Source organism: Mauremys mutica, chromosome 26 (genome assembly GCF_020497125.1).
Source record: "Mauremys mutica isolate MM-2020 ecotype Southern chromosome 26, ASM2049712v1, whole genome shotgun sequence".
NCBI lineage: Eukaryota > Metazoa > Chordata > Testudines > Geoemydidae > Mauremys > Mauremys mutica.
Window position 1 is genome coordinate 15686363 of NC_059097.1, and position 26525 is coordinate 15712887.

The following is a 26525-nucleotide window of genomic DNA, read 5'->3' on the forward strand; positions in this document are numbered from 1 at the left end:
GATGTCTCGGTAAATAATTCAGTTCCACATGCATCCTCCCCATGGACCCAGCAGGATTCGGTATGTGGGAGCCCACACCCCCTAACTGGTCCATATGCTTGGAAGGAGCACTGTGAATGTCCACACTTCCATCCAGAAAGTGTCCAAGTATGTCTTCATGACCACAGATCAGATGGTACTCCTGACGTGTCTGTAAGGGCAGCGGGCCAAGTCTGGTCCAGATCCCACTGCAATGCCTTCCCAGCCTCAGTGATATTCAATACCATCTCTGTCAGTCTCCTTCTGGGTCATAGAACTAAGGGTGGAAATGACATGTAACTCACCAACTTCAGCCTGTACTTAAGATAGCTGAGCTCCAAAAATAAGACTAGTGGCCTTTTCTAGTTGCCCCAATTTCTTATCATGTTCTTGGCCTTTAAGAATAGTCCAAATGGCTACTACACTATTGGCTCCAGCCCACAGGGATCTGGTCAATTCCCTTTTTGTCCAGAGGAAATAACCCATGCCTTTTATTGTGCTAATCTAATGGCAGCCCCTTGTGAGCAATCTGGGTATGTAGAAAACTGGATAAGGGCAATGTCAGTTAAAATCCAATTAGGGATGGCAATACATACTGAAGGATTTATCCAGAACACAGGGCGCAGCCTGTAGAATAAACCCCAAAATCCAATTAATACCACAGTCCCAAGCATTGGTCCCACAAATTTCTTCCTGCCAGTATGTAATTCTTTGTTTCTTCACCAGGGTCAGTTCTCAATGTCCTTTTCAGTCAGGAATTCCTGGACTTTGGCAATGTCAGTGGAGTGAGTGCTTCTTCTTCTTTCCCAAAACAATCAAGGTTTAGCATCCTACAGGGGAGAGGTTTCCAGCACATATCACCCTGTAATAGCTGTGCTTTTTCTAGAAAAGTCTAAAGGCACAGTTGGTCTGTCAGTGGACAAGGGAGCTTTTTCCCTGCTGTCCAGAAGCACAGTAGAACTAGAAGAAAGAATAGGCTAATCATCAATAGGAAAATTCTTCTGATGTGGAGGGGTCTTTTTGCAGTGAGAATCCTGGGTCCAAGCAGTCAGTCTGTGGCACTTCACAGCGGTGTCGGTAGTCAGCAGGACTTGGAAAGGGCCTTTCCAGCATGGAGCCAAGGCAGTCTTTCGCTGATGGATCTTTATGTAGACCCAGGCTCCTGGTTCCAACGAGTGGCAAGGTTGCACAGGATCCTTTGGTAGTGCTTCCATCACCTGTGTATAAAAAGACTTAACACATTTCATTAGTGCCTTACAATATTGAAGCATTATGTTATCCAGCAAATGAATGTCCATCTGAGCTGGGGTTAGTGGGGGTGCAGTTGGTAGTCAGCATTGGGTGTTCTGTCAAATTTCATGAGGGCTGAGTCCAGTCGTTCGATTGGGAATGGCTCTCATACACATCAGTGCCAAAGGAAGGGCATCTGGCCACTTTAAGTGTGTCTCAGCACAAATCTTGGCCAGTTCATTTTTTTTAAGTCCCGTTCCGGCGTTCCACTGTCCCAGCAGACTGTGGGTGGTGAGGGCAGTGAGTTGCACATAACTCCTTTACAATCTGTCCAGTAAAGTGAGTTCCACGACCACTGTTGATAGTCACAGGGATGCCAAAACGTGGTACAAAATCTGTAAGCAAAGACATCTACTGTCCTGCAGGGAAAAGCTTCAACCCAAGTGGTAAATACATCAACTAAAACTAATACATATTCATAACCACAACATTTAGACATTTAAATAAAATCAATCTGAATATTTACAAAAGGTCCCAAGGAGGAGAGTGGGCTGCACACCAATCTCGTGTAACTGCAGCAAGCATTCCCCCCCCCCCCTTCTCTTGGTAGGCAGCCAAGCGGTGTCCTTGACTGGGGCCAGCGCATGTTAGCCATTCTCTACTTGGCTTTTTAACCTACAAAGGAAACTTTTACTCTTCAATTATACACCTTTTTCATATCATGAACACATAAACAGTACTGTCATACAGTACAGAAGTATTATCATTCAATGTATGCCACATATACCCTTTCACTAAAATAACCTTATTACAGAACTTTGGAAGAACAAGCCAGGACAAGCACACCCACTTTGAGAAGTTCACTTAATATAACTTCTAGGCCAATAGCTATCCACCATCCCCAGCCCTCTGGCTAAAAGTCTGAGGTAGCCAGAAGGATCCCTTGTACAATATGGGGAGTGGGTCAACTTTTCATGTCCTCGCTTCCAAAGACTGTCAGTATGCAAATTTTAACAACAATTCTCAATTAAAAGATTTGGCCAATGTAGTTTCTTTCCCTTACTTAAGAAAATGTATTAGACTTTAGTATATCACATTTTCTGATGTAACCAAACACTTTGTATTCTAAATTGAACAAAACAAGTATCTGCATCTCAATCCAACATTTCCGCTTGATATCAAATCAGACCATCTCATGAAAATATTAAACACAACAATTCTGGCCACGAAAAAAAACACAACAAGACAGAACATAGAACACACAACATAATTTTTTACTGTGCCAGTAAATCAAGGTACGTTGAATGCTGTGCAGCTGGCATTAGTTTTCTTTGATTATCTGAAAGACAAAAACAGAGGTCCACCCCGTCTGGGCAATTAAATACTTAAAATATACAAATACTCTTGTTGATTCTAGGCAAAACAGAGGAATTACCCCATATTTTCTCGTATGTGTTTCTTAGACAGCCTTGGTTTCAGCGGCCTTTACCTTATCAGTTAGTTAATTTGCAGTAACACAGATTATTTCTGGCTTGCCTTTTATTTCTTTTAACTCCTGCTTTTAAACACTGAAAGAAAACATCACCACTTATAGTGCCTGTAGAGCCTAATAAAATTCTCATTACATAGCACTGTATACATTCTTCAACTGATTTAACAAAATTGTTCATAGCCAAATGATTGCAATCTAATAAGTTCTTTGCCTGAATTTATTTACAAACATTTCATAGACACCAAGAACTGTTCTCTTAAAAATCACTTGCTTTTCCCTTCCAACAGCCACTTTTATCAACTCAAATCACCATTCCAAATATCCTCTTGAGTATTTGAAATCCTCATGCTTATATTCACTTACTCCTTCTTCTGTCCACTACACCCTCAAAAGTTTCCAACCTGTTTTCCAAATCTCTATGTCTGTTGCCTGTCCGCTTGGGCCCGATCCTTTTTTCCTCACTGAATCGTCCCATCCATGGACACGAGCTTGTTCCACAACCAGTTCTTAGCTAGGAGGGTGGGCTACTCAACTAGCCCCCACCCTTCTGGTCTTTTCCCCAAAACAGTTTTACTCACAAGACTACCTGAGTCCTCCCTAGTAAGGCTTGCCACCTGGGCAAAAATACATGGCCATTGCGTAAAGGCCATTTACGTAACACACAATCCAAACCCCTTTAGGGGTCTACCCAGAGACCCACCCATTTGTCTGCTGACACTTAAACAGAAAAGAAAATTACACAGAGAGCGAAGAAAATTACAGTCTAAGCCAGATTTTTCCTACTTCTATTACATTGTCCGCTACGGGGGGGCGGGACTGTAAAAATCTCAGGACAACCTCAGAGCTTCATCGCACACATGGCTTCCACCCTGAGGAATTACGAACGAGAAGTTCAGTTCCGCTCACACACCTAACGCCCAAATGAACAGAGCAGAAAAACATCAGTAACCGGTTAAACAAAACAGAGCCAAAGCTAAATAGTGCACCAAAACCAAATAGTGTTTCCTTATTCTATTAGAGCTCACCTATAATCATGCTATTCTTAACACATAACAGCAACAGTACCAAACAAAGCAAACATAAACTAACAAGGGTAAAACAGATAGATGGTGTAAATTCTACAGTGCCCCCCATTCTTAATTGCTCACCAAACTGTGACAAATTCCCGTTACTAATTTATCCCTCATGTCAGGTGATCAGACCGACAGAGCATATAATCAAATTTTAAAGCTTCATTAAAAATAATAAAACAACAATGGAGAGTGTTGGGAATGCTCCCACATCACTCGGGAAAAATATGAATGCTCCAAGCCTTAAACCACTTTAATACTCACACATGTCTCACTGGGAAGTTAAGCTTTGCAAATATAATTCCAATTCTGTAACTTGTAGTGCCTCTATTTTCCATAAGCAGCTGGGGCTGAAAGCAGTTTTCTTTGCACTTAGCAGAGTCCGCACTAATTCATGACCTTGAACACAAAACAACTTCTTTATCTCAGGGCTAAGCCGAATTTCAAATTAACCCGTTCCTAGACAAATTGCTCACACTGTGTCAGAGGTTTTTCTCTGTGATTAAAGCTCCACTGAGATATATGATCTTATCTAGATTGAAGGTACCTTCTAATGGGCATTGTTTAAATGAATTTTTCACGCGTGTACAGATTCCAATCATTTAAATACCTGCAGGTTTTAGGACCATAATGTACGTACATGTAATATGCTGGGGCACCCTTAGGGGGTAAGGTGGAATATTTAGACTGTCCCTTACCCATTTTCCACTTACACACACAGAGAGGGTGTCCTGTCCGTGCTAGCGGCTCAAAAACCAAGGAGATGATCAGACTGTCAGTAGCCCACACGGAAGGGAAAGGGGAGGGAAGATGGGTTCACACACCCCTAGACCCAGGCAGCTTCCTCGCCGGACTATGCCAGGCTGAGTCAGCCCACCGTGGGTCGGATCTCCTAAAGATCCACTAGTTACCGGGCTAGCCCGGTAACAGCCACTCACACTGGTGTACACACACACACACACCAAGGCCTCTTTTTCTTCCTTTTTTTTTTTTTTTTTTTTTTAACCCTTTTTTTAACCTTTTTATCTCCTTTTTTTTTTAACCATGATGCATCTTTACCTGGTCCGGACCAATACCATGAGGCGGTATGACAACCCCTCTTGAGGCGGTAAAAACCCCTCAGCACCGGTGCATTCTAATGCATTTACCTATGCATTACCTTATGCATTACCTTATGCATTTCCTTGGCCAACTCAGCAGTTCCCAGTACTGCTATAAACTAACCTTATTGGGGCCTCTCCCCAATACCACTTTGCATCTGATCCTGCTGCACAGTCAATAAGTTCAGATGGCGTGAGCCCAACAGAGACAGACGTCCTCACGGAAAGTCCTCCTCCGATACCCCAATAGAGATTTCAAAAGGTCTCATACCTCTCATGTGGCGCCATGGGGTTCGAAGGGGAATGATCCGTAGTAGCCGTCTGTGGGTCCGTGGGCGTTGCCATCCCGGACGAGCCCCCAAATTGTCGAAGAAAAACTCAGTTCTCGCTTTTTGTTTGGGTGCAGCAAAATCAAATTCTTTATTATTTCTCCAGTAATTACCATGGAGGGAGAGAGTGCCATAGGACACAGGGTCACCCCAGTCCTGGACAGGTCTCTCAACTGGTAAACAATTACATCAAGCCTTTATACCGTTGTTTCAGACAATTTCTAGCAATAATACAGACAGTAAAAAGCAACAAATACATTTTGTTTATACATAAGCTTTTCTGATATCTCACTAGAAAAACAAGACTGCAAGACTGCATATTGCAAGGTCGTAATAACTTTCACACAATTCACTCTGTCTTACATTATCTTGCTTCCTCACGTCACCAGGGTCACAGTTAACCTAACTCATGCTAACTAACATTCATTAAGATCTCTTCAAAACCTTGTTAATTATTTACTGGCTTCCACAAGGTATTTAAACTATGGGTTTTTCTATTGGGTTTTTTTTGGGGGTAATGAAGTGAACTATGCACATTTCTTGCAGTTGTACTCTTCTCATCTGTCAGGTTTTCTTGATTGGTTCCTTCTGCAATGCAGGGTATATGTGCCCACCTCTTGCAAGAATCACACTGGACCTTTGATAAGTAACAATTAAGACATGAAATCACAGAAGTTATAATGTTACACATACTTAGCATTCACTCATGCTATTCCTTCCACATGGGAGTGTTACCTAATATATGACTATCAGCATGAAGAAAAGGATTACTGCTGTGGAATTTTTACAGGAATCATGATCCTTAACCAGTTTATGGCATAAATTTCTCATTCAATACTATGTTTCTTACCATCGTGCAATCCTCATTTTCTTTTTCACAGTTGATACGGTTGCAGTATATGCAGTAGTCCTCCACGCTTTCTAAAAAATAATTATAGCGTTATGAAATGATGAATATGGTATGACCAATACTGAAAATGCAAACCTTGATTTATTACTTGTCAATATTTTAATGCAGTCAATGGTTTTAACTTTTTTATATTTTTTGGGAATCATAATTTCTCAAATTTTTACTTTACTGCACCTGTATCTAAAAATGCAAATTTCATTTAACTGATCAATAGCAATCATTCACCCCCTTCAGATTTTTGTGTACTTAAAGATATTATTGATTCGTAGTCACCATTAGAGAACAAAACCTGTGAGATATCCCACTTTAGGGGTGTTACGATAACTGTCTACTATGTGACAAAGTTCCACTCTTTATGTTATCTTCACATGTGCCTAATGAGTCCACAAGACACGCAAGAAAGTAATTACCTGACTCCTTCATTAGAAGAATTGCTATATGTCTTCTAAATGCAGTAGTAGCCCCTTGGGTTGTTTCTACCGCACTGAAGTCTTTGTGCTACAAATACATTTCTGCAAACTACCAACACAGATATTTAGAATACACATAAGTACCAGAGGTGAAAGTGGGCCAGTCCAGTGTACCGGTAAGAACTGGCCACTGGTTCCTTCCCGTACATGGCTGACATTACACTTCCGCTGTGGCAGTGCTTTATGCTTTAACGGCGCTGCCCCCTTTATCCCATCTCCCCCGCATCAGCGGCCCAGCCACAGGGTCCGGCAATGCTGTTGAACGCTCCTGGCAGGGCTGCCTACAGTGGGGGAGCGAAAGGGGCTCTGGGCTACGGTGATTTACAAGCACCTGGTGCTCCTGGCCACTGCAGCAGCAGCTGTCAGGAAGGGCTGGCTGGTAGAATCTGGTCCCCCCAGCACCGCAACTTCCACTGGAGACCCCATTCCTTCTTGGGGCCAGAAGACACCCCGTACACCCTGGCAAGGACACCGGTGCAGTGCCCACTGGTAATCTCTGGCATTTACTTTCAACATGGATAAGTAAACATACATAACCAATATTAATGGCAATTTGCTATTCAATACCTTTAAGATGAGTGGTCCGCAGTTGTGGCCATCACTTTGTCTGGGATGCAGAACAATTTTACTGTTCCAATCAGATGAGGATTTACTAGTTAATCGTTTGATGAAGTTTCTGAAATTTTTAGAGAGTACATTAGCAGACTGCATAAATGAGCTTTGCTTTCTGTTTTTTCCCCCTCTGGTTTCTCGACATAGATAAAAATCCATTCTCTCTCTTTTCAATTAGTAATTGAAATGACTTATTGCTCACATACATACACACTTGTTTTCATATTATTGTCTCACACTTACACAATGTATCACCTGATTTGCTGTGCCCCATGTTGATAATAACACATTCTCAAACATGCAACATGCTGCTGTTTCGTGTCCACATTCTGTGAAGTCTTTCCCCAGAATCAAATCACACAAGTTCACTCAAAGTCCATCATTAAGCATATTCAGTAGAAGTGCATGCTGTTTCAATGTTTACTTGTAGCTAACAGGAAGATATTAGTCTCACTATTGTTACATTCCCTTTTACAAAAAATGTCAGTGGAACAGTTAATCTAATAAATCACCTCCAATTCCTCAGGCATGTCCTTTCATATCTGATCTCATCACACAAGGGGTCAATTATTAACAATTCCTTTTTTTCCATCAAGGCTATCTGTAAGTTTCAATATATTCACAAATTTTATTGGTAATGAGATTTTTTCAAAAACTTTATACTGATTTATCAACAAGCATTATGCTACTAACATATTGTCATTTGTAATGTCTCAGTAACACACAAGATATAAGCATATTGTGAAATCAATCAATTCTTTACAGAATGTATTCTTCCAGGATACATGAACAATGTAAAGTGACAGGAGCAATTTTTTATAACATTCACATTCCTCTTTCCTTTGCATGCACTGAACTCACTGAAAACCCACAACAAGGGAAATTATAGTACAATATAAAACATCTTACCGCAATAACCCAATCACCTGGTGTGTGGTAGGGAAGCAATAATATATCATTTTGAAGTAATTCACTCTGTGTTTATTTAAAAAACAAAAAATTAGAATTTCAATTATAGTTTCCAGTGAAGCAAACCATGAAATGTACGTTATACTGTATTTCCCAAAATCATTACATGTCTTACTATTAGACTACTCCTCCACATCAAACATACCACTGCATTTGCTGCTTCAACCTGTGTTTTACTCACTGAATGAAACTGAGCTTTTCTCATACTATGTATGAAAGTGTGTCAGCATTTATCTTCACTTTCATTTGAGTAGCTCTTCCTGAGAGAATGACAGTGGAAACTACTGCTGAGATGGCTTCTACCTGTTGACAGTCAACAAAGTTATTAATGCATTAATAATTGTGGCACGTCAAGCACAAAATTAATTTAACATAGACAGACATGCAAGGGATCCTTCATTTTACAAATCAGATATGTATATGTAAGAGTGTCCTATAAAAACAAAATGATTTGTAATCAATGTGCTCTGTCTTACTTAATTTAAAAATGTGACTAAGCTGTTCGCATACTTGTGTACAATTAATGGACCCAATGAACTGTACAGCAAAACTAATGGGGCCCTCTACTGTATGTCCGATATGCACCTCCAAATACCTTTTACTAAATTTTTGGCAGCAGAAAATACACAGCAATGTTGCAATAACAGGTGTCTGTTGATATTTCAAGGGTATTTGGACTTAAGTATGTTGTGCCACATTCACATGATTGTTTACTTATTGAATCAATGTATACTTTCATGTATCATCACAGTAAGTAGCCTACCTTTCCATCTGCTTTCTCAACTACACAGCTCAAATATGCATCAATAACCTACAACACATGATGAAAGAAAAGCACAATTTCAATGACATTTGATTAATCAATCCCATTAAAAAATACTTGTTTACTGGTACTTAACTGTACCCAAAAAGTCTGACATGTCCGGGAAAATATGGCTGTATGTTAACACTACCTACAGTTCTTTTTTAAAAAGCTGGGCCTGAACTAGAAATGACTCTGCTTCACATGTGTGGGTTCCCGCCACTCCCTGGGAGTGTGCTAGGGTGACCAGATGTCCCCATTTTATAGAGACAGTCCCAATCTTGGGGTCTTTTTCTTATATAGGATCCTATTAACCTCCACCCCATCATGATTTTTCACACTTGCTGTCTGGTCACCCTAGGGTGTGCACATGGGTACCAGCTGCTCTCTTCTCCCATCATTGAAGCAGGTGTGCAGGGTTACTGCCCAGGGAATTGCAGGGCACCAGTGGACATGGGGCTGGCTGCAGGCAGGGCAAGGGGTGCAGCAATGGCTGGAGACAGGAGTGTGTGGGGTGGGGTGGGGTGGGGTGGGCTGGCTGGCTTCAAGCAGGGCCATAGGGGGGTGTGGCATAGATTGGCAGTGCTGAAGACAGAGGAGTGCAGGAATGGCTGGCTTCAGGCAGGGGGGGTGCAGCAGGGGTTGGCTGGAGACAGGGCAGGGGGTGCGGGTACAGGGGGTACAGACCACCCGGTATGGTACGTGCTCCCTCCTCCTCCTCCCTCCCCCACCTGGGGCTCCCCTGCTTCCACAGCCCTGGCCATGTACACAGCTGCCGGAGCCCTGGGGAAGCGGCGGGGCTCCAGTGGCTATTTAAAGGGCTGGGGCGATAGAAGCAACAGGAGCCACAGACTTTTTAAGTAGCCCACAGATCCCCACAGCCCTACCCCAGGGCTCCAGCAGTGTGGCTGTGGTGGCAATTTAAAGGGCCCCCAGGCCCTTTAAATTGTCCCCTGGAGAAGCCGGGCCACCCCGGTACAGTGCACCGACTCTTGCCAATACACCGAACCGGGGCTTGGGCGTGGGACCCTCTTACGGGCAGGGCCCAATTCAGGGGAATTGGTTCAGTTGGCCTAAAGCCGGCCCTGCCAGTATATCCAGGACATTACTAGCACACTTCCTCCACCAATACCTAGTAGTTGCACTGTCATCTCCCATAGCTACTTACGTTGCAGCTTTATTGTTAAAACTAAATTGGGAAGAAAGACGACTGATTCAGAACTTCTTTAATGGTTACTTTATCGCTAAAGGGTGTAGTGGGGTGTAGACTTGGAGAGAGGAAGGTTTCTATGATGTAGGCAAGATCAAGTATTTTATCCAAAACCAGAATATGAATGGTGCTGGTCTTCTTGGTGTCTGACCTTGAGCTATTGTCAAAAGTTTGAGGGTGACTCTTCTCCTTCCTCATATTTTGGTTGAGGATTCCATTGATAAAGGGATTGGCCTCAAATACCTGGTTGTAGGACTCTTCCACGGTGTAGTGTTCATCTTGGGTTGCCCGGTCCTAATTATAGTAAAGCATGTACTTTAGTCTTTGTAATTATCTGTTATAACTCGGTAGCTTTTTATGAAGGCAGGAGTAAAATAAAAGTAGCTGCAATAGTTTCATACTTAACTAACACTGAAAATGTACATAATTTAAATCAGACTCCTCATCTTAATTTTTGCTTAATAAATAAATCCATAAGAAAACTATGTTGGGAAACTGCTATAGGGAAGTGCACTTCTCCTATATAGGTCATAAGGATCCTATCTGTCTGAAACTGGCTGCTCTTTCTTTCTTTGATCTGCAGAATGACTGATGCTTTTCAGACATCAGTTGTGGGTACAGAAGGGTTTCATTGCATCTTCTCTCTTGGCACCAGCTACTGTTCTCCCTTCTTGTTGTATTGATAGTGGGTGGGTGTATCTCACCTTTCTTTAAAATCATATAAGCTAGGGACAGTCTTGTCCTCTTCTCCTCTCCTGATGTCAGTGTAGATGCGGCAGTGCAAAGTGTACTACAGTCAGATAGTATCTCAAATGCAAAGCTGCATTTCAATGATCTGAGGTTTGAAGAACAATGTGGAACTAGCTGTTTTACGGGATGTCTCGATTTCATTCCTGTAGTAACATAACTGGTGATAGGAAAGCAGGGAGAGAGAGAGGTGTGTGCTCTGCAAGGCTGCTGGCCATGGGGCCAATGGGTGTGGGTGGGCTGGGTAGGATCTCGGGAGTCACGTCTCAGGGATCTGCCCCACTCCCCAGCACTGCTCCAGCTCTGAGCTGTCTCCACTGCCTGGGACCTGCGGGGCCCCACCTGCCTCCCTGGGGGAAGAGCCACCTGGGACCGGTGCAGAGGCTGGGCCAGTCTCAGCCACTCACAGGGAACAGTCGGGGAGGGGGGAGGCTCAGCTGGGTCCTGAGAGAGCCTGGCCCGGGTAGGCTCTGCTCCTGCTCCAGCCTGGCTGCTTCCACCACTCCCAAGAGGCCAGTGTTATCCTGCCCCAGGACCAGTTCTGGCTGCGCTGCCATCTCAGCCTCCCAGCCACAGTCACCTCCCATCAGGGCCAGCTACTGTGGCTGGGGGCTAGGGTGTGGGAGAGTAGGTCTCTAGGGGGTCTGGGGGGTGCTGGGCACTGGGGGGGTGGGGAGATCTATGTGTTGGGGGGCTGTCAGTGGGGGAGATCTGTGTGTGTGTGGGCGCTGGGAAGTTTGGGGGGTCTGTGCGGGGCACTGTGCAGTTGTGGTGGGGGGGCACTGGACAGTGAGGGGATCTGTAGGGGGGCTCTGGGTGGGAAGGTGTGGGGCACTGTGCAGTTGTGGGAGGGCTGTGGGGGGTCTTCAGCTGGGGGGCACTGGTCAGTGAGAGGATCTGTGGGGGGGTTCTGAGTGGGTGGGGGAGTGATCTGGGAGTGCACTGGGCAGGGGGGTTTGTGGGGGTCTCTGGATGGTGCAGCACTGGGCGAAGAGAGTCAGAGGGGTGCTGGGCAGGGGGTTTGTGGGGGTCTCTGGGGGGTGCGGAGCTGGGCGAAGGGAGTCGGAGGGGTGCAAGGCAGGGGGTTTGTGGGGGTCTCTGGGTGGTGTGGCACTGGGCATAGGGAGTCAGAGGGGTGCAGGGCAGGGGATTTGTGGGGGTCTCTGGGTGGTGTGGCACTGGGCATAGGGAGTCGGAGGGGTGCTGGACAGGGGGTTTGTGGGGGTCTCTGGGTGGTGCGGCGCTGGGCAAAGGGAGTCAGAGGGGTACAGGGCAGGGGGTTTGTGGGGGTCTCTGGGTGGTGCGGCGCTGGGTGAAGGGAGTCAGGGGTACAGGGCAGGGGGTTTGTGGGGGTCTCTGGGTGGTGTGGCACTGTGCGTAGGGAGCCGGAGGGGTGCTGGGCAAGAGGTGTGGGGGGGTCTCTGGGTGGTGCGGCACTGGGCATAGGGAGCCGGAGGGGTGCTGGGCAGGGGGTTTGTGGGGGTCTCTGGGTGGTGTGGCACTGGGCATAGGGAGTCAGAGGGGTGCTGGGCAAGGGGGTTGTGGGGGTCTCTGGGTGGTGCGGCGCTGGGCGAAGGGAGTCAGAGGGGTACAGGGCAGGGGGTTTGTGGGGGTCTCTGGGTGGTGTGGCACTGTGCGTAGGGAGCCGGAGGGGTGCTGGGCAGGGGGTTTGTGGGGGTCTCTGGGTGGTGCGGTACTGGGCGTAGGGAGTCGGAGGGGTGCTGGGCAGGGGGTAGCATGGTGCAGTGTGGGCCCACCCCCAAGGGGAAGAAGCACGATGGCAGTGCAGGGCTGGGCTGGACAGCGTGGGTCTGGCAGCTCCTGGTTTGTAAACAGGGCCCTTGTACTGGGCTGGGTGGAGTGGGGCTGTCCCTGCCGTGCCATGACTCATATCCCATTGCCCCCAGTCAGCCCCTCGCTCTGAGGACTCTGCCCCCCTGCCTCATGTCCCCATTTCCCCCATGGGGACCCACAAATATGTTTAGCACCGGTCCCACAACAGGTTAATCCGGCCCTGTTTGGGGTGCAGGCTCTGGGAGGGAGTTGGGGGTGCAGGAGGGTTGCAGGCTATGTAGAGTTTGAGTGAGGGGTGCAGGCTCTGACCTGGGGCAGGGGATTGGGGTACAGGAGGGGGTGTGGACACGCGGCTCTGGGAGGGAGTTAGCAGCTCAGCACATTGTAGAAGAGAAAGGAGCTGCAGGGATTTCATAGAGACATAGAAAATGACAGCAGACACTTTTCCATAGTCACAATGTGAGAGGCAGAGTGGGAGGGAGGGAGGGGGCGTCTGTACGGTATTTCCCCGCATTCAGGCTCCCGGCTGGAGCAGTAACAGCCCCGCAGCACTTGTACAGGATCGAGAGGAGCCGCGGTGTCTGGGCTTTGACAGTCTGGGAGCTGGGCTGCCGGTGCCTCTAAGCCCCAGCCCCAGGAACCCGCCCCCTGCTCCGGGGCTGACACGCGGCAGAACTGAAAACAGCCTGTGCCCCCCCCACAACCCTGACACCCCCAGATCTGCGAGCCCAGCAGGGGGCTCGTCCCGAGGGGCCCCTGTCCCCCCCACCCCCTCCCTAAACGGGGGTTTTGTCCCCGCACAGGGTCTGGCAGCGTCTCCCCCCGCCCCCGGGCTTAACCCCGGCTCCCACCCCCCACCCCCGATTTTTCCCCTTCAGCCTCTCTCCTGCCGCTGCCTACAGCAGCTTGACCCCCTCTGGCCAGTCAATTTCTGCCCCCCGCTCAGACCCTGGCAGCCCCCCCCGCTGCGATTTGCCCCCTTGAGCCTTTTAAACGCCCCCAAAGAGCAGGCAGCAAATCGTGAGTAGCAGTGAGGGCAGAGAGAGGGCAGTGGCGACAGCGGAGGTTACTGGGCATGCTCAGTTCGGCCGCACATGCTCAGTGCAGCCAAAGTAGCGAATCGGGAGCGGTTCATGTTTCTGTCGTTACACCGGCCGTTAGGGCCGTTGGAGCGCGGCGCGCGGGGGGGGGGAGCCGGAGGAGGAGTCACGTGACGGGTCCGGCCGTTAGGGCCGTTGGAGCGCGCCGCGCGGGGGGGGGGAGCCGGGGGAGGAGTCACGTGACGGGTCCGGGCGTGAGGGCCGTTGGAGCACGGCGCGTGGGGGGGGGGGGAGCCCGGGGAGGAGTCACGTGACGGGTCCGGCCGGTAGGGCCGTTGGAGCGCGGCGCGCGGGGGGGGAACCGGAGGAGGAGTCACGTGACGGGTCCGGCCGTTAGGGCCGTTGGAGCGCGGCGCGGGGGGGGGGGGGCCGGGGGTGGAGTGACGTGACGGGTTCCGGCCGTTAGGGCCGTTGGAGCGCGGCGCGCAGGGGGGGAGCCGGAGGAGGCGTCACGTGACGGGTCCGGCCGTTAGGGCCGTTGGAGCGCGGCGCGCGGGGGGGGAGCCGGAGGAGGAGTCACGTGACGGGTCCGGCCGTTAGGGCCGTTGGAGCGCGGCGCGCGGGGGGGAGAGCCGGGGGAGGAGTCACGTGACGGGTCCGGCCGTTAGGGCCGTTGGAGCGCGGCGCGCGGGGGGGGAGCCGGAGGAGGAGTCACGTGACGGGTCCGGCCGTTAGGGCCGTTGGAGCGCGGCGCGCGGGGGGGGAGCCGGGGGAGGGGTCACGTGACGGGACCGGCCGTTAGGGCCGTTGGAGCGCGGCGCGCGCCGGGGGGGCAGCCGGAGGAGGAGTCACGTGACGGGTCCGGCCGTTAGGGCCGTTGGAGCGCGGCGCGCGGGGGCGGGGAGCCGGAGGAGGAGTCACGTGACGGGTCCGGCCGTTAGGGCCGTTGGAGCGCGGCGCGCGCCGGGGGGGCAGCCGGAGGAGGAGTCACGTGACGGGTCCGGCCGTTAGGGCCATTGGAGCGCGGCGCGCGCCGGGGGGGGGGGGGGGCCGGAGGAGGAGTCACGTGACGGGTCCGGCCGTTAGGGCCGTTGGAGCGCGGCGCGCGCCGGGGGGCTGTGAGGCGGCGCTGCCCCCTGTTGGGGGCGGGGTTCTCCACAGCCCCGCCCCTTATTCCCCCACCCTCCCCCCGCTCCAGGCCCCTCCTGCCGCTCCCGGCCCCGCCCCGCTCCGGCCGCGGGCAGCGCGGGGCCCCTCCGGGCAGGGGGCGAACCAGGCCCGGCCCCTCTACCCGGCTGGAGCGTGTCCGCCCCACGGGGGACCTGCCCCTCCCCCTCCCTCGGGGCCTGCGCTGGGGGCGGGGCCCCTCATTAGCCCCGCCCTGCCCGGGGGGAGGGGCAGCCCCTGGGCCAGAGCCTGCGGGGACCGAGCTCAGACACCCCAGCGCGGGGGGGAGACGGGACTGCGGGGGGGATGGGGGAGACAGGACGGGGGGGACACACAGGACTGGGGAGAAGGGAGGAGAAGGGGGCAGATGGGACGGGGGGGGAGATGAGATGGGACCGGGGGGAGGAGGGGAGATGGGACTCGGGGTGCGGAAGGCGGGAGACGGGGAGGGGAGATGAGGAGGACGGGGGCATTTTAATAATTTGTGGAGGTCCCCGGGGTGTTTGGGGGAGATGAGGAGGATGTTCCCTTTTGAGATAAAAACTAAGAAATCCAGGACCAGCGAATTCTTTGAGAAATCTGGTGTTTAGACCTTGTATTTTAAGCAGGGGGGATCTGAGTTCCTGGGATGGTTTTTGTTGGCAGGAAGCAACATGGTTTGGTCTGTGATTGTACCAAAGGGGGAAGAGGGTTGTTTGTACAGGAAGAGAGAAGACTGAAGGTCTCTGATGAGGATGGGATTTGAACCCACGCGTGCAGAGCACAATGGATGAGCAGCATCACCGTAACCACTCGGCCACCTCACCTGAGCTGTCAGGGAAGGGACGGGAGGAGAAATCCAAGGCCAGCAGAGGTAGGGCCAATAAGGAGTTTTTAAATACTAAGCGGAAGCAGGGTCTGGGTGAGCTCCCCCCTCACATCTAGTGAGGAGCTGGGGGAAGACGTCAGGAACAGACCGTGTTTGCACAGACCCCCCTGCTCCGCCCAGCTCCGCAGCAGGGTGGGGCGGCTGTGCCAAACGGAGCAGTTTTGGCTGGTGCTGGGTTACAAATCACACGTGTGCAATGAAATGTTGTTCTCCTGCCTGGATGAGTCAAGGGCAGCACAGGGGACCAGGAACCGGGGAACATTTCAATCCTTAACACCACAAAACAGAGAAACGCTCCCCAGTCTCTCCCAGGGAATTAACATTTCTTCGCAGAAAGCTAAAGGTTCTAACAGAAAGGAGTGAAACCAAATGGCCACCCAACATACCTAGTCCGGCCTGCTTGAGGGGCTAGGTGGGTGAGGAATAGCTTTTAATGGGCTGCATAGACGTGATTTGAGGGCATCACCCTAAACCAGTGGTCCCCAAACTTTTCACCCTGTGCCCTCTTATCTGTGTCCGCGGCCCCTCGGCAGCCACAGTCGAGAACGGGGGCTGGGGGTGGGACCGGGACCATGGCTTGCTGCAGAGAGGGATGTGGAGGGGGTAAGGAGGGTCAAGGCGGGGCCAGGAGCCTGGGGGCAGAGTGGTGCTCCCTCCCTGCTCTCCATGGGGGCTGGCTGGGGCCCTGAGGTGCCCCCATGAACGTCCCCCTGTGCCCCCCTAGGAGGCAGGCCCCACTGCCCTATACTGAACCCTACTGGCTAAGCAGGGGCTAGTGATGGCAAAGACCCACCCTTTCTGCTGCGGCCCCACCCTCATCCAACCCTTCCAACCTTCCCCCCCCCCCAGCCACTAGGGGACAATGTGGAAGCGCTTGAAGCCCCAAACCACTTCTGCCACCAAGAGGAGGCCTGGAGCCCCTCTCCCCCAGGGCCTTATGGCATTAGCTGTATTGGTGGGGAGGGAGCGCAGTGGCAGGGCACATGCTTTGCACATCTGCTTTAGTGTAATAATTCTGCCCATGAACTGTTCTACGACTGTCACTGCTTTCAGGCAGGGCTCCCTGACATTTATGTATTGATGGGATCTTATCTAGCTGGGAAACCTAAGATGTTTATACCACAATCAGCTACATAGTCAATGGCCGTTCAGTGCCGATACACAGGATATCAAGAGCCCTGGGACAATTTTGGGAAAGGAGTTTTATGAATATTTTTAACAGGTTCCCCCCACCCAGATATTGCGATAAAACCCGCAGTAAGTTCATACTGAAAATGGTTATTAATGTGGGGCCTCTAAAGTGAGAGGCAGGTGCTGAGAAGCAGACTCATGCCACTGCAATATCTGAACCGTGGTAAGCAGGGGAGTGGTGTGGAGGGGCCCCGGGAACACGGAGCAGCTGAAGTCCCTCAGAGTTAGGGGAACTAGGCAATGCGCAGTGACAGGGTTCACCCCCTGCCCAGATGGGGCTGAGGGAATCAGCATCGACTGGGGGCTGAGGGCTGGGATGGGGCTGCAGGGGCAGTAGAACGGGAGGCAGGTTGGGATCGAGGAACCCGGGGAACATTTCAGTCCTTAACACCACAAAACAGAGAAACGCTCCCGAATCTCTCCCAGGGAATTACCATTTCTGTGCAGAAAGCTAAAGGTTGTAACAGAAAGGAGTGAAACCAAATGGCCACACGATGGCGCCAGCAGCCCAGGAACAAAAAGCCCCAGGATTTGTGTGTGCGCCTGGGCTCTGGAAAGGGATTTGGTTCCACTCACTGCATTGCTGTGGCTGGGAATATCCCAGGAATGAGCCAGGTCAATGACCATGACACCGGGTGTGAGGAGGCTTTAATCTGATTCCAACAGAATAATGTTTTCACACCTGAGTTACTAGTGGCAGCTTCCCAAGGGCAGTTCCAGCTGGTTCCTCCCAGGGACGGGTGGGCGGGGAACAGGGAATCTCTCTGGCTCCCACGGTCAGTTCTCCAGGCTTTCTCCCTCCCTCCCCTACACTATCACAGGCACCCACTAGTAATGAACTAATGGATATAAACTGGCCATCAACAAGCTTAACCTTGAAATTAGGTGAAGGTTTCTAACCACCAGAGAAGTGAAGTTCTGGAACAGCCTCCCAAGGGGAGCAGTGGGGCAAAAACCCAAAGTGGCTTCAAGGCGGAGCTTGATACGTTTCTGGACGGGGTGCAGGAGGTTAAGCCAGATGATCACGATTAAATTCTGCCCTTAAAGGCTCTGAGTCCAAAATGGAGAGGGAGGTAAAGGAAACATTTAAAAAAATAAACCAAACATTGTAATGCCAGGATGACTCCAGCAGCTCACTGTATAGTCCTGCCCCTTTCTTCCTCCACTGGGTGTTGAATGACCTGCTGGGATGTGGGACATTCATTCTCCCGTTCCACTGATAAACTGATACAACGGGACTGAAATTAAACCAATTCCCGGCCAAGAAAAGGGCACATCCCGGCATTGGCCAGGAATCGAACCCGGGTCAACTGCTTGGAAGGCAGCTCTGCTCACCACTATACCACCAGTGCATCTGGTAGGAGGGTTTCTCCCGGGTGCCACTTATGCCAAGGGACTCACCCCCACAGAGCTCAGCAGCTGGACAGACAGGCTGGAGGCAGCCTGTGAGCAGAGACAAGTTCCCAAAGTAACTGATAGATGGGGATATGCAGGGCTGGCTCCAGGCACCAGCGAAGGAAGCAGCTGCTTGGGGTGGCAAATGGAAAGGGGCGGCAGGTCCGGGTCTTCGGTGGCGGGTCTCTCAGTCTCTCTCTTCCCCTCTGAGCTGTCGCCGAAGAGGAAGAGAGGGACCGAAGGAGCCGCCGCCGAATTACCGCCGAAGAATGAAGCGGCACGTTTTAGCTGCTGCTGAAGTGCTACCAATCGGCTTTATATTTTTTTTCCGGTTCCCTTCCTGGCCAGGTTTATTGTCAAACGAAGCACGGTAATAGTTCCCCGCAGACTCTACAGGACATACTATCAATATGCGCCCCAGACAATACACCGGCTGTCAGTGGCGGGACTCTCCGCTGCCCCCTAGGCCAGACAGAGACACCGCCCCAGGGGTGCATTCTTATACACAGGGAATAACAAGTTACACATCACTTTCTCAAAGTATCTGTTACTGCAAACCGCATGTAGTGCGGATGTGTGAACCCCAAAGATACCAAACATGAAAGAAAAACACAAGGCCAGTTTTGGGGAGGATTCCAGAGCCAGGCCTGAGGGTTACACAGCTGGGCTCGAACGGAACAGAGGTCTCGGCCTCTATAAAAATAACTGGTTGCAAAATTTATATTAAATTAAGAAACCAAACCAAACCAACCAACCCACCCAGAAAAGCTCCCATCACACATCCATCACCATTGTAGATTTGACATCTCCTGCCTCATGTGACATCTTTGCTTTGCAAACAAGAGACCTGGAGAAGTCTGTGGCAGTTACCCTCTAACTGGGTAAAAGGTTACACATCCTGTCTCAAGTAATTTTTCCTCTTAACAGAAGATTTAAAATTTATCAAGATAAATTCCATTTGAAATAGAAATAATTACAGTCTATCCTGGGTCTCTATTCTCACACATGCTATTTCTCTCACCTATTCCCCCACTCTAATTCCTTTGGAGTGAGGGTTTAATTTCAGGATTAGCCTCCATTTCCTGTATAGTAGGAGGGGGCAGGGAGAGAACGAGACGAAAACCTGAATTATATTGTAACACTGAAAGTTAGCACATCATCAGCCCATTCCGTGATACTAATTAACTTCATGTTTAATATCATTGTCGCTGGTACCAACTTATTCAACAATTACAACATATAAACCCATAGGGCAGTTTTCTCTTAATTCTCATTTCCACCTAGTCAGCTTTGTGTGAAGACACATTCTACAATAACCTAGGAGCCTTCCATTTCTGTGAGTTCATTTCTCCCTGGGGCTTCTCCCAGAAGTGTGGGTGGAAGGGGTCTCGCACGACGTGGGAAGGCTGCATCATGAGAAAAACCACCTGTGCTCTATTTTCACACTTGCTAATCCTTCACAGTAGCAGGAGGTGGAGAAGTGATACAAATGCATCAGACGCTAGAGCAAAACTAAGACACCAAACCACAGACTCTGGACTCCGCATTCATGTATCCTGCAGTCTGAACTTGGAATCTGATACATTCCCTCATTGGCTACCATCATTTGCCAGCATGGAAGTGCTTCTTGTCCAACAAGGCAGCCAGATTGGGACCCGTGGGCATGGAATGGCTCTGAAGCAATCAGCTGTTTCTCTCTGTGCTTCACGAAACTTTGGATCCAAATGGTAAAAGACAGTTGTGCCCAATTTAATCATGGCATCCTTCAGGAGTGTGACCAATGCCACTTAACTAGGGAGCAGGTTCTAAAGATAGTTTACCTGGGCCACAGGTCACCGCAGCTTCCATCTCTGGGGTGAAAATCAACCACCACTACCTGCAACTTCTACCTGAGTTCTTGTCACACCTTTGACGTTACTTGGAGTAATTTGACACTTCTCTGGTATAGAATTCTTCAGCAACCGCACAACAGATCAGTAGAGATAGTGAGGTACAACTCCCTCAACTATGCCCTTTTATGTCTTTAATCTGGTGCCACAAATTTAAATTAGGGAATAAATTCAGGTGCAGTTTAGAATCCCTGTAAGACACCAAATGTCAGGTCTCTATTAAAAATAGGCAGCTATATCACATTCAACAGGGATTTCATTTTCTACACATTTGCAGCATCTCCTGGGGGGGAGGTGAAGGGAAATGTCACTTCCATTTTCCCATCCCTACCTAGACAGGGATTGCATTTCCCAAATAATAGGCAACATGCAGCTGATTAGGAAGGAGATATCTTCAGGGGCGACCTCCTGCAGGGCCTGGGCCACAACTGCTTTGGGAGCCCAATGTCGGGGCATTTTGCTTAGTTCCAAGTCATTTACTAGAGAATCCTCCTCCCAGCCCTTTAGAAAAAATATTGACCTAACCAACTGAACAACAGGGGGACTGGGATGGTGATGGGGAATAAGGGAATCCCTCTGACTTACCCTATCTTCCTCTGCTGTTACAGAGGGTGACATGACATTTTCCCCTAGCCCTGCCTTGTTCCTGCTCTTCGTTATAGTTCAGTATATTTTAAGTAATGAAAATAGTAGTAAAAATATCTGCTCTGTAGCACAACCTGAAGCAACAGCAGAGCAACTGGGACTGAAACAATTTGTTCCCAAAGGGGGAACTTGAGGACTAACAATTGCTTTGAAATGGGGGAACAGTATAACGGTGATGCTCAGGGTTTGTTTAGGTCAGGTCACAGGGAAAGCTAATGCCAACCCCTGCACCTGGGCTGCATCTGCTCTACAACTATAATTGTCTATTTACCCCAAGATCACTAACTTGAGCAGCCAACGCCATGTGCAGCCCTAGAGGATGTCAGGCACAGGTAGTTTTTGCCTCAGTGTAGCTTGTTGGGAATCAAACTTCTCCCCCACCTGGAGCTGATGAACATTCCTGGCTGGAGGGACACACACTCCTACGACTCAGAAGGAAAGGAGTTGATAGGAAAGATCACAGGACTGACCCCAAAGAAGGGTGAGCTGCAAAAGGCAGAAGCAGGCAACTCATCTGGGGGAGCTGAGAGACCACAGTGAAGATGGTGCACAGATCACTAGGTGAGAATTAGCAAATGTGGATTCTCTGATGTGTGATAAGGTTTGAACGCTGACTAAAGCTTTTCCCGCACTCAGCGCATCCATAAGGTTTCTCACCCGTGTGGATTCTCCTATGTGCGCTCAGGGTAGAGCTGTCCTTAAAGCTTTTCCCACACTCATGGCATGTGTAGGGCTTCTGTCCTGTGTGGATTCTCTGATGTGAGATAAGGTTTGAACACTGACTAAAGCTTTTCCCGCACTCAGAGCACGTGTAGGGCTTCACTCCTGTGTGGATTCTCTGATGTGAGATAAGGTTTGAACGCTGACTAAAGCTTTTCCCGCACTCAGAGCATCCATAAGGTTTCTCACCCGTGTGGAGTCTCCTATGTGCGCTCAGGGCAGAGCTGTCCTTAAAGCTTTTCCCGCACTGAGAGCATGTGTAGGGCGTCTCTCCTGTGTGGATTCTCTGATGTGAGATAAGGTGTGAGCGCCGACTGAAGCTTTTCCCGCACTCAGAGCATCCATAAGGTTTCTCACCTGTGTGGATTCCCTGATGTCTGCTCAGGTCAGAGCTCTGCTTAAAGCTTTTCCCACACTCAGAGCATGTGTAGGGCATCTCTCCTGTGTGGGTTCTACGATGTGTGATAAGGGTTGAGTGCTGACTGAAGCTTTTCCCGCACTCAGAGCATCCATAAGGTTTCTCACCCGTGTGGATTCCCTGATGTTTGCTCAGGGCAGAGCTGTGATTAAAGCTTTTCCCACACTCAGAGCATGTGTAGGGCACCTCTCCTGTGTGGGTTCTACGATGTGCGATAAGGTTTGAATGCTGACTGAAGCTTTTCCCGCACTGAGAGCATCCATAAGGTTTCTCACCCGTGTGGATTCTCCTATGTGCGCTCAGGGCAGAGCTGTGATTAAAGCTTTTCCCACACTCAGAGCATCCATAAGGTTTCTCACCCGTGTGGATTCTCCTATGTGCGCTCAGGGCAGAGCTGTCCTTAAAGCTTTTCCCGCACTGAGAGCATGTGTAGGGCGTCTCTCCTGTGTGGATTCTCTGATGTGAGATAAGGTTTGAACACTGACTAAAGCTTTTCCCGCACTCAGAGCATCCATAAGGTTTCTCACCCGTGTGGATTCTCCTATGTGCGCTCAGGGCAGAGTTGTCCTTAAAGCTTTTCCCGCACTGAGAGCACGTGTAGGGCGTCTCTCCTGTGTGGATTCTAAGATGTGTGATAAGGTGTGAGCGCCGACTGAAGCTTTTCCCGCACTCAGAGCATCCATAAGGTTTCTCACCCGTGTGGATTTTCCTATGTGCGCTCAGGGCAGAGCTGTCCTTAAAGCTTTTCCCACACTCAGAGCATGTGTAGGGCATCTCTCCTGTGTGGGTTCTACGATGTGTGATAAGGGTTGAGTGCTGACTGAAGCTTTTCCCGCACTCAGAGCATCCATAAGGTTTCTCACCCGTGTGGATTCTCCTATGTGCGCTCAGGGCAGAGCTCTGCTTAAAGCTTTTCCCGCACTCAGAGCATGTGTAGGGCTTCTCTCCTGTGTGGATTCTCTGATGTGAGATAAGGTTTGAAGGGTGACTAAAGCTTTTCCCGCACTCAGCGCATCCATAAGGTTTCTCACCAGTGTGGATTCTCCCATGTGCGCTCAGGTCAGAGCTGCGCTTAAAGCTTTTCCCGCAGTCATGGCATGTGTAGCGTTTCCCTTCCAAGTGGATTCTGTTGCGGGTTATAAGGTCTGAGTGGCTACTGAAGTTTTCATCTGGCATCTGCTGCGTCTCACAGGCTTTTGCTTTTTCTGGGAGTGCACAACACCCGGAAACATTCCCTTTGGATCTTCCTGATAACGTTCCATGTGGTTCTACTTGCTGAGCATCTTCCTGCTGGAGTTTCTCCTTCTCATTCTCACTCACCATCCCATCACCTGATGGGAGACAGAGCGAATCCAGGCATAGGTCACTCCCTGTGCCAGAAAGAAAGGAAATCTCAGAGAGAGGAATGGAAAAAGGGATGAACAAACCAAAATGTGTGTGTGGGAGAGATCAAACCTCTCAGGAGCTGATTTTCCCCAAACCCTTCCCCAGAGGAGAGAGGAAGGGATCAGTTTTGGTCCACATCTCACCAGAACACTCAAGGGAAAGCGAGACCGGGGAGGGACCTGCTGCAAGTTGTCAGTCAGAATAGGAGGGAAGCCATGAGTGACATCTGCCATAATGATTCCACATCTGCAGGGAACAATCCTGAGCTTGGAGAGCTCACAAGGTCTTTGTAGGGCATCCCAAATGTTTCCCGCATTCCTAAACAGTTGTTGAGTTGGTTTAACCAAGTCCTCACCTGTGAAGGCAGCTCTCGGGAGCACTTCTTTCTCAGAGGCCTGGAGGTCCGGGACCCACGGCTCTTCCCCTCGTTCCAGCTGCGAGATCACATCAGGTTTGGAAATTGGAAACCCTACTCCAGGCAAAGAAAACAAGGGAGGTCAGTGGAATTTGTGGGATACTCGTCACAAAGAATATTCCATGGTTGTTATCCCTGCTCATTTTTAAGCAGTAGAATACCAAGGCCAGCTTCCTTGGCTCAAAGTGGCAGAAGAGTTAGTATTATTATTATAAATCATCCTCTCTGGCAATAAATCCCTTATCAATGGCTGTGGTTGTCAAACTCTCTTTTCTTTATTGTCTTATCTTTATGGTCACCACTTTTACCTTGTTAATCAGTCTGGTTCTCTAATTGTTTCTATCTGCTGTAAAATTCATGTTGCTAGGTGTGAGTAAATTACGTAGTGGGATATAATTGGTTAGAGAATTATGTTACGATATGTTAGAATTGTCAAGTATCGGGGGTAGCTGTGTCAGTCTGTATACACAAAAACATCAAGGAGTCTGGTGGCACCTTAAAGACTAACAGATTTATTTGGGTATAAGCTTTCGTGGGTAAAACAACCTCACATCTTCAGGTGCATGGAGTGAAAGTTACAGATGCAGGCATTATATACTGACACAGGAGGAGGAGGGAGTTACCTCACAAGTGGAGAACCAGTGTTGATAGGGCCAATTCAATCAGGGTGGATGTAGTCCACTCCCAATAATAGATGAGGAGGTGTCAATTCCAAGAGAGGCAAAGCTGCTTCTGTAAGGAGCCAGCCACTCCCAGTCCCTATTCAAGCCCAGATTAATGGTGTTAAATTTGAAAATGAATTGTAGTTCTGCTGTTTCTCTTCGAAGGCTGTTTCTGAAGTTTTTTTGTTTAAGAATAGTGACTTTGAAATCTGTTATAGAATGACCAGGGAGATTGAAGTGTTCACCTACTGGCTTGTGTATGTTACCATTCCTGATGTCCAATTTGTGTCCATTTATTCTTTTACCTAGAGACTGTCCGGTTTGGCCAATGCACATGGCAGAGGGGCACTCCTGGCACATGATGGCATATATCACATTAGTAGACGTGCAGGTGAATGAGCCCTTGATGGTGTGGCTGATGTGGTTGGGTCCTCTGATGGTGTCGCTAGAGCAGATCTGGGGATAGAGTAGGCAATGAGGTTTGCTACAGAGATTGGTTCCTGGGTTGGTGTTTCTGTGGTGTGGTGTGTAGTTGCTGGTGAGTATTTGCTTCAGGTTCGGGGGTTGTCTGCAAGCGAGGACCTGGCCTGCCTCCCAAGCTCTGTGAGAGTGAGGGATCGTTTTCCAGGATAGCTTGTAGATCGTTGATAATGCACTGGAGAGGGGCTGTATGTGATGGCCAGTGGTGTTGTATTAGGTGGAGCCTTTGTGGGAGGATTCTGAAAGAAGGAAGTCTGGGGCGGGCTCTAGCAATTAGTTTGCTATGAAGTCTCTCAGCAGTTGGATGCATTCATATATTAGAATGATTAATAAATCAGTAATGTAAATCATGAGTATTGAGCTTGATGCTTAATTATGGACTTCCCAAAGGCCAGGTATGGTTTGGGGCAGCTATTGACATTATTATAATCAGAGCAAAGGAGCAGATGTGGTATATCGCCATCCTATTACCATAAGGAAGCGGAGAAAATACGTCTCCTAGTGACCAGTTTTTCATTTTGTCAGGTCCCCGAGACAGTGTAAACTGAAGCAGGGCCTCCCGTCTGATGGGCTCCCTTGCGCCTCGATCTTTGTTTCCAATGGTGTCCATAGCTTGTAAGTCCGCACAGTGCAAGCCCCTCTTTACTATACTTCTCTGACTGTAATCGTTACGTGTATTGAGCCTTGCCTATGATTTCAACTATAAATCAAGTGTCTGTGTGTTTCACCCAATTTCATCTCCTCCAGTAACGGTGAGTAGCCATGTACAAGGGGGAGCTGCACCCCAACACGTCATCTTATCGGTGTAAACACTGTCCAGGCTACACCACCAGCCTGTGACATCATCAACCCTTCAGTTGCAGTAAACTGCTTGCACAGGCTACCATGAGGATTTCTTTCCCTATGAGCTTTTCTAAGCAGCAATTCACCCCTCTCAGAAATTCTGCTCTCACCCTCTTCACCTAGGGCTTGCTCTAAAGGAACACTTCCCTGAGCAACCACAGACTCTTGCTGGGTCTCACTTACATCCAGAATCACCTCTGGCCCATCAGGCAGATCTCTACACAATCCCCTGTCAGGCAAACTTATAGACTTCCTAGATAACAGGTTAGAAGCACTCTCCTTTCCCTGGCCTGGAACAAGTTCAGGAATCTTTTCCTTCTTGCTACAAGTTGTCAAACTGTCAGTCGGTAACACAATTAAATCACCTTCATGCTCTCCTTGTGCCCTGGCTAGGGTATCACCCTGATCAGACAGCGTTGCTACACCCTTTTCCAACCACACATTAGCAACTGGCAAACTACAAGCACCAGAATCGTCTGGTCTCTGGGATTTTGCTATGGCACCAACTGGATGCAACCTAGTCACAGAGCCATTCCCCCCAGCAGACACAAACTTAGGACCATTCCCTTCCTGGGCCTTAGCTGTATTTACAACCAACTCCGAGACAACTGAATTACCCTCAACCATCACAGGCTGAAAGGCACCTTCTGTCT

At 49.4% G+C, this 26525-nt stretch overlaps 1 protein-coding gene and 2 long non-coding RNA genes across 3 annotated transcripts in view; all 3 read right to left on the reverse strand.

Annotated features, from left to right (window-relative positions):
* The window catches only part of LOC123356631, an 871996-nt gene that overhangs the window by 803166 nt on the left and 42305 nt on the right, over positions 1–26525 (reverse strand). The window contains 2 exon segments of the mRNA XM_044999988.1: positions 16533–16538; positions 21558–23152. Of these exon segments, the coding sequence (XP_044855923.1) occupies positions 16533–16538; positions 21558–23152 (1601 nt within the window).
* Positions 5630–8355, reverse strand: LOC123356697. The gene is made up of 5 exons (XR_006575404.1): positions 8141–8355; positions 7744–7832; positions 7187–7295; positions 6090–6160; positions 5630–5876 (listed from the first exon to the last, which is right to left on the reverse strand). It is a non-coding gene; the product is annotated as an uncharacterized LOC123356697 (long non-coding RNA).
* LOC123356706 lies at positions 8449–10629 on the reverse strand. Its single transcript, XR_006575415.1, has 3 exons — positions 10456–10629; positions 8964–9011; positions 8449–8503 (listed from the first exon to the last, which is right to left on the reverse strand). It is a non-coding gene; the product is annotated as an uncharacterized LOC123356706 (long non-coding RNA).